At 40.8% G+C, this 13,691-nt stretch overlaps 1 protein-coding gene across 3 annotated transcripts in view; it reads right to left on the bottom strand.

The window, feature by feature from the left end:
* CDKL2 (cyclin dependent kinase like 2) overlaps positions 1–12,986 on the bottom strand; it is a 29,771-nt gene extending 16,785 nt beyond the window's left edge. For 2 of the 3 annotated variants that reach the window (XR_014812733.1, XM_021101447.2), the window contains exons 1-6: positions 12,489–12,986; positions 9,862–10,060; positions 4,573–4,767; positions 3,242–3,420; positions 1,634–1,746; positions 501–640 (exon numbers count right to left, since the gene is read on the bottom strand). Coding sequence is in view for 2 of the 3 variants with exons in the window: in XM_021101447.2 (XP_020957106.2) it covers positions 501–640; positions 1,634–1,746; positions 3,242–3,420; positions 4,573–4,767; positions 9,862–10,029 (795 nt within the window). In the remaining variant the exon portion in view is untranslated. Of the gene's footprint in view, positions 1–500; positions 641–1,633; positions 1,747–3,241; positions 3,421–4,572; positions 4,768–9,861; positions 10,061–10,452; positions 10,538–12,488 lie in introns of all 3 variants that reach the window. The other variant, XM_021101448.2, reaches the window with a different exon arrangement.
* Positions 12,987–13,691: the final 705 nt, after the last annotated feature.

A 13,691-nucleotide genomic window follows, 5' to 3' on the forward strand; every position in this document is an offset into this window, starting at 1 on the left:
GTAAGGATCTAGCGTTGCTGTGAGCTGTGGTGTGGGTCGCAGACGCAGCTCAGATCTGGTGTGGCTGTGGCTGTGGCTGTGGCTGTGGTGTAGGCGGACAGGTGCAGCTCCGATTCGACCCCTAGCCTGGGACCCTCCATATGCTGTGACTGTGGCCCTCAAAAGACAAAAGACAAAAAAAATAAAAACTAAAAAACAAAACAAAACAAAAAACCATTTTTTAAATAAAAACATGAAGCTGTTTGCTGTTTTCACACTTAAAACATGCTAGATAATACTAAATAGTTTCTTAAAACAAGCAAAATTTTCAGGCCTTTATCTCTGAAATCCCTCTAGCCCCGCCCCTACCAAATTAAACTCTTTCTTAATGTGCAAAATTTAAATCATTGGAGGAAATTGTTGACCTAAAAGACCGACTACACAAGGGAAAAAAGAAGACAAAATCAAATCTCCACAGTGTAAATTCCTGGGCAGAAAGTGCAAAGAAAAAGTATGATTACCTTTGCTAAATCTATCACAACTTCGGAGAGCTTGGGATAGCGTCTTTCGAGAGGTACTGTCTCTTTGATTTCAGGCAACCTGACTCCAGCAAACACAGGATTTTTATAAAAGAGCTCCTGATGTCTTGGAATGAGATTACCTGGTGGTGAGAACGGCATACACCTTTGTCATTATGCAGCACGAGACAGGTGATGATAAGCGTGGGACCCAGTTAGCAGAGCTGGAGACCTCAGCAGGCGGCATCAACCACAGGCAGTGCTCTCACTGTGGTTGTGCCTGGAGGTCTTTATCGTGGTTTTGACAAACGGTCAACGCAAAGGAAATTAGCATTCTTATCTCAACACACTCGTTTAGAACAGTTCACAGGCCACTAGGCATAGAACTGAAGACATGAAGGAGCACAGGAAAAGGACAGGTAAAGAACATTTTATAATTTTTAAGATATAAATACCAGCACTTCATGCCTAAGAGCAAAGTATAAAGTGCTGATGAAAACTGAAAATATTAACAGCCATGTGGTCAGAATCTAGTCTCAGATAAGTAAGTTCCACCTTTTTTATTTTTTGCTTTTTAGGGTCGTACCTGAGGGATATAGACGTTCCTGGGCTAGGGGTCAAATCGAAGCTGCAACTGCCAGCCTACATCATAGCCAGAGCAATGCGGGATCTGAGCGGAATCTGTGACCTACACGGCAGCTCACGGCAAACCCGGATCCTTAACCCGCTGAGTGAGGCCAGGGATTGAACCCGCATCCTCATGGTTACTAGCAGGGTTCGTTACTGCTGAGCCACAAAAGGAACGCCAAGTTCCACTTTTTAAAAATTTAATTTTTGCCAACTCATTTTGTACCTGATCCTATGATCTGATTTGATCCTTTTTACCTTTTTAAATCAACTTTAATACCTTACCTAATATAAAAAATATATCATCTTTAATGTACCAAGAGCTTATAAAATCAATACAAACAAAAATAGGGAAAAGGAGTTCCCTGGTGGCTCAGTGGATTAAGGATCTGGCATTGTCACTGCTGCAGCTTGGGTCACTGCTGTGGCTCGGGTTTGATCCCTGGCCCCTGTCATGGGCGTGGCCAAAAAAATTCACTAAAATTTAAAATGCAGATGTATGATCTTACCTAAGCACAACGTAATATGATAGAGCTGATCAATGTCAGAATCTCCGGGAAAAAGGGGTTCGCCCATGAGCATTTCAGTTACCAGACAGCCGATGGCCCACACATCAACAGCCCTGAAAGAAAAGCAATACAGAGTCAAATGTGACATCCTGACATGTTTACTGAGACTGAACTTGCTCTGGATATTGCTATTCGATATTTCTGGTATTGAGAAAAGTAATAGTAAACTTTAATTTACCCCCCAAAACACATTTCCCTGTGAACTTAAAATACTAACTTCCAATTTTACATAAGTCAGGTTTCCAGAAACTTCAATCATGTGCCTTAAGAGAAAAAAGTCTTCGGAAGAGTGAAAATAAGTAGACTTTATTCTGTAAATAAGCCTTTTGGGTTTTCGTTCAGGGGCTGTTCACTCTTTGTTCACACATAATTTTAACAAAGTTCATCAGTCTAGCCACAGTACACTGAAAACTGTGTACCAGGAGGAGGGGGTCATTAGGGACACGTACAATGAGGGTAGGAAGCTAATAAGGAGAAAATAGGGAGAAACAAGTCTTAAAAATCGAGTGCAAGTTGCCGTTGTGGCTCAGTGGTAACGAACGACTAGTATCCATGAGGACACAGGTTTGATCCCTGCCCTCGGTCAGTGGGTTAAGGATCTGGCGTTGCTGTGGCCGTGGCGCAGGCCAGCAGCTGTAGCTCTGATTCCACTCCTAGCCTGGGAACCTCCACATGCCGAGGGAGCGGCCCTAGAAAAGGCGAAAGAAAGAAAGAGAGAAAGAAAGCAAGGAAAAATAGAAAGAGAAAGAAAGAGGGAAGAAAGAAAAGAAGAAAAGAAAAAAGAAAAATCAATCACAAGAGCTTAAAGAATATCCTGGCAGCATTACCACAGGGACAACTATGTAGAAAATGCTTAAGGTCACAGCTTAATTATACAAAAGTTACAGTATGAGAGTAAAAGCAGAGCTCAGAGTGATAAAGAAAATATTGTCATGTGTTTTCTAAAAACAGAAATTATAGAAAATATTTTAGAACAATTTCTATCAAACCAGTAAAAGTTACAATCCCTTCTTCTTTGAAGAATTCATTCATGAAGACAATTTATGCTTTGAAAACGTTTCACTCATCCCACCCTGTTTCTGCCTTGCCTCCCTCGAGCAGTGTCAGACTTATCCACTCAGTTACCTCTCTTTACAAGTGATAAATATATCTATTTCTAACTTACTGTTAAAAATAGACCACTTACCTTGATTTCCCTACCTTTGGGGTTCCCGGTGTGGCTCAGCATAACGAACCAAGCTAGTATCCATGAGGATGCGTGTTTGATCCCTGTCCTCACTCAGTGGGTTAAGGATCCAGTGTTGCCGTGAGCTGCGGTGTAGATCGAAGACGAGGCTCGGATCCCGTGTTGCTTGTGGCTGTGGCGTAGGCTGGCGGCTACAGCTCTGATTTGACCCCTAGCCGGGAACCTTCATATGCCGCGAGTGCAGCCCTAAAACAAATAAATAAATAAAATAAAACAAATTTTTAAAAAATTTAAATACCTTTTTATCAAGAAAAGAGAGTTAAATCTGCCCTGCCTACCCCCGGACCATGTTGATGTCTTACTTGCCGTACTTGACGTCCCCAACCAACAGTTCAGGAGCTCTATACCATCGTGTTGCCACGTAGTCAGTATAAACCTCCCCAGGAGCTGCCAGTGTCCGTGCAAATCCAAAATCACATAACTTGACGACACCAGACTGGGAGACTAATATATTCTCTGGCTTTATATCTCTGTGGATGATCTAAGCCAAAAAGCAGAGTGTGACATGGACTGACACATCAAGTTAAGCAAATTAATTCTTTTTTGAGCACCTGTCATGTGCAGGACATTATTTTTGTCCCTATAATGAATACACATAAAAGCATATAAAATTGTCCCTGAGTTTATAGACCCTGGGACCTAGTTGGACAAAAAACATTTATGCTTGAAATTTAAACTATCAAAGATACTGTATAAAATATATATATAATTAATTATCAAATGAATTGTTCTGTTAATGATGCTCTCAAGACTAAAAGAGACAGCATTGCCTGGTGGCCTAGCAGTTAACCATTCAGCATTGTCACCATGGTGGTGTGGGCTTGATTCTTTGGCCCAGGAACTTCCATATGCCACAGGCACAGCCAGAAAAAAGAAAGAGCAAAAGAGTAAATCTATCGGAGTTCCCACTGCGGCTCAGTGCTAACGAACCTGACTGGTTCCATGAGGATGCGGACCTTGCTCAATGGGTTAACGATCTGGCATTGCCGTGAGCCGTGGTATAGGTTGAAGACGCAGCTCAGATCCCATGTTGCTATAGCTGTGGTGTAGGTCAGCAGCTGCAGCTCTGATTCAACCCCTAGCCTGGGAAATTTCATATGCCAACAGTGCAGCCCCCCCCCCCCCAAAAAAAAGAGTAAAGTTACCAGTGAGGACCGGCATGGTCAGGGAAAACATCCATGGAGAAGGGTGGGCTCTAAGAAATGTCTTTAATATTAGTATGACTTGGATACATGTAGAAATGAAAGGGCCATCCGTCCGAGTGAACATGACCAACAGGGTCAAAGAGTGAGGACGAGAATAGATCAGGAGATTCGGGGGAAACATTCTTCCTAGAGTAGAGCTTACACACAAGGAAGGAAGGATGCCTCAACTGCCAGCCTGGGAAGTCTGAGCTAGTGTCAAGGCCACGGGAACTCATGGAAGGACATGACCAATAGGGTGTTAAAACAAGATGTTGCCCATTAACCAGCTAAAGCAGAGCGGAGGACGAGAAGCAGGAGGCAGAGCAGTGGGACAGGTAGGACGTGGTAAGGGCCTGCGCTTGTTTGGCGCTCAAAGGAATGGAAAGGAAGAGGTACCAGTTTAGAAACATTTTCAACTCCTTAAAGAACTGTTTAAATGAAATACTTACATTGTGACTGTGACAAAATCCAATTCCATTGATAATCTGAAACAAATACTTCTGAACTAGCTGGTAGTCGAGTCCATTGGGAAAGAGCTCCAAATCATCAAGAACTGTGTGGTCAACAAATTCAAAGACTAGGTACCATCGCTTTTTTTTCTTACACACTTCCAGCAGATTCACCAGATTTTCATGCCTCAGTTGCTATGATGAAAACAATGCAAAAGAGTTTTTACAAGATCAAATTACCTGGAATTATTCACAGTCTAAAACAGATCTTAGCATGAGAAAAACATATAGGAGTTCCCTTGTGGTGCAGCGGGTTAAGGATCTGGTGTGTCGTCACTGCACTGGCTTGGGTTGCTGCTGTGGCGTGGGTTTGACCTCTGGACTGGGAGCTTCCACATGCCAGCTTGGCTGAAAAAGAAAAAGAAAAACATATAAATAAAATGCATAAACAGTGTAAATTGTGAAACTATATTCTGGTTTTTAAATTACAGTTAAAAGACTATACTGCTGAGTTCCTGTTGTGGCTCAGTGGAAACAAATCTGACAAGTGTCCAACTGAGAATGCAGTTTCAATCCCTGGCCTTGCTCAACGGGTTAGGGATCTGGCATTGCTGTGAGCTGTGGTGTAGGTCGCAGATGAGGCTCGGATCCTAAGGTGCTGTGGCTGTGGTGTAGGCCAGCTGCTACAGCTCCGATTCGACCCTAGCCTGGGAACCTCTATATGCCGGGGGGCCTGGGAACATCTATATGCCGTGGGTACAGCCTTAAAAAGACAAAAAATAAAATATAAAAAAAAAAAAAGACTATGCTGCTCCATTTTCCTCTTAGAGAACACAATAGCCAATGAGAAAAAGAAATGTAGCTCCATCTTTGATGAAACTAAGCAGGATCTATGACCCCTACCCACCACAAACAAGGGGCACCATCAAGATCAAATAGGAGCCTAGCAAGAAACCAAAGATTATCTGTGGCCACAAAGCTGGCAGAGCAAAGCCTTCCAAAATTGGTGACATACCCTGAAAAGAAAAACAACCACACACACAAAAAAACCTTCTTTGATATAATGGGACCAGGGCACACAGACTGTCAGTGAAAGAAAGCATCCCTAGAACTGAATGGCACCACGGAACAGGAGGGGAGGGTCTGGATAACCACACAGAAACTCATTTGCTGGAAGCGGTCTGTCCGTGAAGCCAAACGGAAGGCAAAACAATGCATTATCAACAAACCTGTAACTACAAGTTTCAGAGAAATTAAAGATAACATAAATCAACCCCCCGCTCAAGCCTGTGTTGCAAGAAACATCACCATGAACCATGGTGGCTTCCTGCTAGCACGGACCAAGACCCCGGCTTCTCCTGAAAATGAACCTCCTCCAAATTGCTGGTCCAGGATGGGCTCACTTTGTCACAAGATAACACACAATCAAAAAAGAACCAATCCAGGATCTACTCAAAGATACTGTAAGAAAAGAGAAGGAAACATGAATGCTCATCAGAAAAGGTTGCCACCTTTTTAAAAGAAGAACGCAGTCCTCAAAATCCTCAAGGAAAGAAAGGAACTTCACACTCAACAAAACTGTTGTTCAAGTAAAATACAATAGAGAAAAATTCCTGAACATAAGCAGTAAGCTCATCAGTGCAGGACTAAATCTTATACAAAGGTGGGCATCACAGTTACAAAATAGAAAGTGAATATTTAGAACCTAACAATACACAAATGATATTAGTAACAATATTAGGAGAAAGAAAAGAAGATTAAAAACAAAGTAAGGAAGTTCATGTGCTAATATCCCTGTCAATGGGTCAAAAATTATATTTTTGACCTGAATTTTTTTTTTCTTTTTAGGATCGCACCCACAGCACATGGAGGTTCCCAGGCTAGGGGTCAAATGGGAGCTGTAGCTGCCGGCCTACACCACAGCCACAGCAATGGCAACACAGGATCCGAGCCGCGTCTGCAACCTACACCACAGCTCACAGGCAATGCCAGATCCCCAACCCACTGAGCAAGGCCAGGGGTCAAATTTGCATCCTCATGGATACTAGTCAGATTCATTTCCCCTTGTACCACGACAGGAACTCCTTGACCTGAAATTTTAAATTATAAGGTCTAACTATATTTATAAGCTCAATGGTAAGCACTAAGATAAAGAAGATATCTTCTAAAATCAGATGGTAGACGAATGAGAGAGAGGAGGAGATAGAAATACAACAATTACTTTACAAGGATTATGTATATCATACAATGCTATAGTTATAAAGGTAACACAATATACAAAATAAAACATTTCCAATTACCAAAGGAAACACATCCAATGTTTAATAAAAAGGAATTCAGAGCCTACGTAGAAAAATATTTTTAAAGTAGCAATAGGGAGTTCCCGTCATGGTTCAGCAGAAATGAATCTGACTAGTATATCATGAGGACGAAGGTTCAATCCTTGGTCTCACTCAGTGGGTTAAGGATCTGGTGTTGCCATAAGCTGTGGTGTGGGTCACAGACACATCTTGGATCTGGCATTGCTGTGGCTGTGGTGTAGGTCAGTGGCTGCAGCTCTGATTTGACCCCTCGCCTGGGAACCTCCATATGCCATGGGTGTGGCCCTAAAAAGACACCCCCCAAAAAAGGTAGTAATAAAACAGCATAATATTATAAATAATAGCTCCCACGTAGAGCTTACTATGTTCTATCACTATTCTAAGCACAAAACCCCTAAAAAAAAGTTGCAATTATTATCCTCTTTTACAGATGAGGAAACTAAAGCACATAGATGTTAAGTAACTTGTTCAAGGTGACTCAGCAATAATTGGTAGAAAAGGATTAGAACCCAGGAACTGTATCCTCTGTCTTTTCCTGAAAACATTTCATTTTGGTTCAGTTCCTCCTTTATGCATCCAGGAAAAAGAAAAATAAAAAGACATACTAAAGAATGTCTGACTTTTCTATAGATTGAATGAAAGCCAGAGGAACAGCAGATGTCTTGAATACAAGGAATATAATTAACTACCAACCCAGAATTCTATATTCTATGAAAATTGTCTTTTTTTTTTTTTTTTTTGCTTTTCAGGGCTGCACCTGTAGCATATGGAGGTTCCCAGGATAGTGGTCCAATCAGAGCTACAGCTGCTGGCCTACACCACAGGTCACAGCAATGCTGGATCCTTAACCCACTGATCGAGGCTGGGGATTGAACCCGCAACCTCATGGTTCCTAGTCGGAATCATTTCTGCTGCACCATGACGGGAACTCCGAAAATAATCTTTTAAATAGAAAGTAAAGTCTTTTTTTGAAAGATAAACACAAATGGGGAGCATTCCTTACAGCAGATCTGCTTTAAAGAAAATAAAGAATGTATTTAAGCACAAGGAAAATGATCCCAGATGGAAGCTCAGAAACGTAGGAACAATCAACAAGCAATGGAAAGGATAAATATTAGGTATTTGGTATTTATTCAAAGGAATAAACTTACATAGCATATACTCAGGTCACAGGGCAATTGTGTCAAAAGTAAATAATTAGGGGAGAAAAATCTAGAAATTTTCTACATGTGTTTGGAAATCAAGGAAAATGAGAAAATATTTTGAACGGCTAATCAAAATTTCTAGGATACATACCACACTATTCTTAGGAGGAAAGTGATTGCCTTAAATGCATATATGAGAAAAAAAAAAAAAACGCCAGAAATTAAAGAAGTATATAACTCAAAAGGTTAGGGAAGGGAACTGTAAAAATAAACCCACCTAAAAGAAGTAGAAGGTATGAAATAGTAAAGAACAAAAATTAATGAAATAGAAAAGAAATACCCAATAGGGAAGATCAACAAAGCCAAACATTAGTTCCTTCTAAGGATAAAATAAAATTGACAAACTTCTGGTTAGATGGATGGTTGGTGGGTGGGGGGAATGGCAGGGAGGGAGTTCACACAGCAAACCTGAGACTTTTTTTTTTTTTTTTTTTTTTGGTCTTTTTGCCATTTCTAGGGCTGCTCCCGCAGCATGTGGAGGCTAGGGGTCGAATCAGAGCTGTAGCCACCAGCCTACACCAGAGGGGTCGAATCAGAGCTGTAGCCACCAGCCTACACCAGAGCCACAGCAATGCAGGATCTGAGCTGCATCTTCGACCTACACCAGAGCTCACGGCAACACCGGATCCTTAACCCACTGAGCAAGGCCAGGGATCGACCTGCAACCTCATGGTTCCTAGTCAGATTCGTTAACCACTGTGCCATGACGGGAACTCCAAACCTGAGACTTTTATCCTTAGAAAATTGGCTTGCAAAGTAAGCCCTTGGCTGGTACCTGGGAATTTGGATTTCAAAAGTGTTCCTTCATTTCCAGAACTGATTAAATGGCTCACTGTGCAAACAATATGGCTTATGCTGAATATGTGCATTTCTTCTGAGAGTCTGGAATTTTGGTATGAGCCAGGCAGGTGGTGCCTGGGTGACAAGCTCCCAATGGAAACCCTGGGCACTGGGTCTCTAATGAATTTCCCTGATGGACAATATTTCACATGTGCTGTCATAACTCTTTGCTGGAGGAAATAAGTGCATCCTCTATGACTTCACTGAAGAAGATTTTTGGAAGCTTGTGACTGGTTTCTTCTAGAATTTACTCTGGTTTCTTCTAGAATTTACTCCATGTGCCTTTTCCCTTTGCTGATTTTGCTTTATGTCTTTTCACTGTAATAAATCATAGCTAAGAGTACAACTCTTCGCTGAGTGCCATGAGGCTCCGAGTGAATCATGGAATCTCAGCGTAGTCTTTGGGACCCAAAACAGTTCAGATAGATAGATAGATAGGCAGACAGATAAATATAGAGAGAAGCAGCAAATACTTTTAAGATCATGTTTATAGTCATGAGATAAATAAATATGCATATGTAATCTTTTTATTTCTTTTTACCAAAAAAGAAGAAACTTTTTTTTTTTTTTTTCTGTCCTTTTGCCATTTCTCGGGCCGCTCCCGCGGCATATGGAGGTTCCCAGGCTAGGGGTCCAAGCAGAGCTGCAGCCACCGGCCTACGCCAGAGCCACAGCATCTCAGGATTTGAGCTGCGTCTGCAACCTACCCCACAGCTCACAGCAACGCTGGATTCCTAACCCACTGAGCGAGGCCAGGGATTGAACCCGAAACCTCATGGTTCCTAGTCGGATTCATTAACCACTGTGCCAACAATGGGAACTCCTAGAAACTTCTTTTTTCCTAAAAATTGCTGTCAATCAAGAAACAATTCATTAAAAAAAAAAAAAAACAATTCATGTTCTTTTAAGGTGTATTCACTCACCTTTAGTAACTTGATTTCCCGCATAGCGATTTTTTTAACCATTTTGTCATCATCACTTTCTAAGAACTTTTTGATAGCCACAATTCGTCCAGTATCTTTATTCCTGCACTTCATCACCATTCCATAACTCCCTTCTCCAACCAGTCCTAGGTTCTCATATTTCTCCATTTTATTTCAAAACCAGTAGAAATTTTTCTTTCTAGGGAAACCAAAACATAGAGATAATGGAGTATATTAACTTCCTCCACCCTCCCAAATTAAATCTTTCCCACCTGTTTTCCACATTAGAGCAGTCACTGCATTGATGGCTGTCCTGTGTATCATTTTTGCATCTGAGCTATATTTCCAAAATATTCATTTACATGTCATAAAAAATGAGGCAAATGGAATTGTGCCCATTAACTTTAAATTTAAATTACTAAATGTCATGTTAACAAAATTTCAATTTTTTTTTCTTTTTAGAGCCGCACTCGCGGCATGCGGAGGTTCCCAGGCTAGGGGACAAATTGGAGCTACAGCTGCCGGCCTACACCACAACCACAGCCACGCGGGATCCTTAACCCACTGATCGAGGCCAGGGATCAAACCCACCTCATGGTTCCTAATCGGATTCGTTTCCGCTGCGCCACAATGGGAATTCCTCAATATATTTGTAATTCAGATAAAGCAACATGAACTAGTAAACAAAATAATTACAGTTTACTTTAGAAAAACATAATTCCTTCTCACTCAAAGGTGAAAAAGGCACAAGTGAATTTGGTTTTACTTAAGATAAATTTATTTAGTGAAGATCAAGTTTAAAAGATCAAAACTGATCTTTAGTCAATTGGGGAAAATATTTGATCACAAATCGATGATTTACCAAGTTAACATTAGTAACTTCTGATAAACTATTTTTCTTATCATAGTAATTAAATTTCTATATTGAACATATAAAACAATAGCAATAACATCGCAGTGTGTAAGCAGATTTTTAAGAATTATCTATGTGTACCAAATACAGTGTTCCTAAAATCCTTTTCATCACTACTCACTGTATGATTATTTGAATTTTTGATTATAATTCTTTTACCTCTCATTATATGACATTTTCTGGATAAAGACAATCCTAACAAAATCTATCTTAATTAATAATTGGTGAAGGTCCAGCAATCATTCCACTACATATTTTGGAATAGAAATATCAGAGTCTAGTTATGGTTAGATATTACTTTATAACAAATTGATTGCCATGAAATACAAAAGCTAATAAACTATAACTTCAAAGTTAAACTTATTTTTACAATCTGATTTTGAAATTAAATTCCAGAAGCAAAGAATAAAAAATATTGCTGTTAATCCCAACATGGATTCTAAAACTTTGGGAAGGAAAAAAATCAGTCTTTTGGTAACTATATATTCAAATGATAATTCGTAGTTGAATTTATTTTAACCTAACAACATAAAAACACTCATCCACAACATTTAGAGAGAGAAAAAAAAAAAAAAACTCTTGCCTATTACATCAGTTGTATATTTAGGACAACCTAAAATTAATTTACCCAGATTGTGAATTTTGATGTTTTGCTTCCCTACTGATGCACAGATGACAAAAGACAAAACAAACATCCTCTTTGTTCCAGCAAACTGTGATATATCAAAGTATACATTTTCAACAGTTTACATTTAATAATTTAGGGTTTATATGTGTATACATAGGGTTTATATACATCATATATATATATATCTGTATCTGTTTCTATCTATCTATATAAAAATAGATATATATGGAAAACCAGAGGATTGATCTGGGGGGATAAAAATAAATCCTAGTCCACATCAACTCCAATTATTTCATTATTTTGCTACCAGCTTTGATAGAAGGTTCTATTATAAACTGTTTACAGAGCAGTGTCCCTGACACTAACCTTTCATACATTTGACATTTTAACTTCCATTCAACTTCTACTGGATATTTTTAAATAAAATGTCAGTGTTTGAAAAAAAAATTCTCTATGTAATTCTATCCTCCCTTCTCGTAATTTTTTTTTTCCTTTCACTAAAACAGTATATTTTACTAAAGACTAGACTTCAGGCTTATCATAATAAGCACAAAAATAACTGGAATCTATAACCTAGATCATTTAAAAACACTTGTGACTGCCGTCCTCAATATTTGCAAATGCAAAGTGAACAAAATTAAAATTACCTTAGGCATGTCTAAGAGGTTCTTAAGCATGTTGCAGGCTAACATGCTGCAGGTTGAACTATTCCAAGTGTATTCTCCAAATAATTGCCCAGTTGGTCACGGCACATTGAACAAACCTGCTTTCACAAAGTGGCACAGCCCACAAATACCTTAAAAGTATCATTGGTTAAAACGCCATGTCTTGTTTGCTTAAAGTTACTCATAAACCATAACTTCTTATGCCTTCTACTCTTGGATATTAAAGGTAATACAAACTAAAAAGAAACCTAGCCAACTGGCAATGCAGTAGTTTTGGACATGTGCCATGGGAGCATATGGTCTCCATACCAATTTAGATAATAAAAATAATGCTATTTTGTAAGTTTTTTAAAGGACAGGTTGAAATCTATTATAGATAAAAGAACGCGATAATAGACGCTTTAAAAAGTATTATACTTACTGTTTCTTTTAAATCCTTTCCCGTGGAAAAACCCAAAGCTTTTCAACTTGGAAACAAATTCAAGTTGAAATGCATCTCGCTCACAGGTCTAAAGATGCTGACTAGTAAACCAGCAATTCTACTGCTTTTGTGCTTTCTTCTGCGGACACAGTCACGGGTCCCAAGTAAAACAGGCAGGGAGGCAGAATGGCCTCGACCTGCCTCAAGCTCACACTCAGGAGGACCGAGGGCCGCATGCTGTCGTCGTCAAGGCAACGACCTCACTCTGTCCCCAACCATAGGCACAAAGTCTCCAGAGAGAGATACGGCCGAAGTAAAAGCGTCCACGGCAGGCACCCACACCTGTTAAGGGCAAAGCCTGTTGGGAAATTAGTTGGGTGAGAGGGCACCGCCTCGCAGATTGTAAGGCGCCAGGTCCCTGGAGTCCGTGAACCTGCTCCGCTCTACCTCGCCTGGAGCGAAGGCGTTGGCCACCAAGCTGCAAGGGGGCGGATCCTCACCCGCCCGGGCCCGCCCCCGAGTGCATCATGTCTCCCGCGTTCTGATTGGCTGGGCTCTGTCGTCAAGAACTATGATTGGCTCAGAGCCAACCAGTTCACCTGGGGCTCGGCTCAGGTTCTGATCACTGATGCGCAGACGCCACAGCAACGGGATACACTTATATTCTCAAGTAAGGAAGCATTTTTCTGCCTTCGCCGGGAGACCTCTCCTCGAGACTGAGGCAAGAGGCAATTCTGAGGCTCACGGAGAGGCTAAAAGTGGTGGTGGTTTTATAGGATCTGGAGAAAATGGAAGGGGGAAACTAAGCAAAGAGCGTGATGAAGCGTTCCTCAAGCTCCTCCGCTGGGAAGGAGAATGGGCTCTGACGCCCTCACCCGGGAAGGTTCAGGCCAGATCGCGATTCGACGCTTCTTTTCCAGTCCCAGTAGTGGCACCAGTCTGGGCCAGGTAGGAGATGAAGTGACAGTCTAGGAGGTGATAAGTAGGCGAAACAAGATGGAAGGTAAGTGATAACAGAACTGACAGTAGAAGGAACCTTGGGGAAGACAGCCTGGGCACCGAAAGTGGGGGAAAATACTTTGGAGATGACGGAAGAGAGGACATGAATGAAAGAGGAAGAAAGGGCTATGATGGTTCAGAACTAGACATGAGCAGTCCTGGCGTATGACAGCTAAATAAGGTGCAGTTGGAAAGGATGCGATG

The sequence above is a fragment of the Sus scrofa genome, chromosome 8 (genome assembly GCF_054392235.1).
Source record: "Sus scrofa isolate SSC_HxYL_T2T_F1_AM1 chromosome 8, Sscrofa_HxYL_maternal_Yorkshire_Landrace_v2.0, whole genome shotgun sequence".
Lineage (NCBI taxonomy): Eukaryota > Metazoa > Chordata > Mammalia > Artiodactyla > Suidae > Sus > Sus scrofa.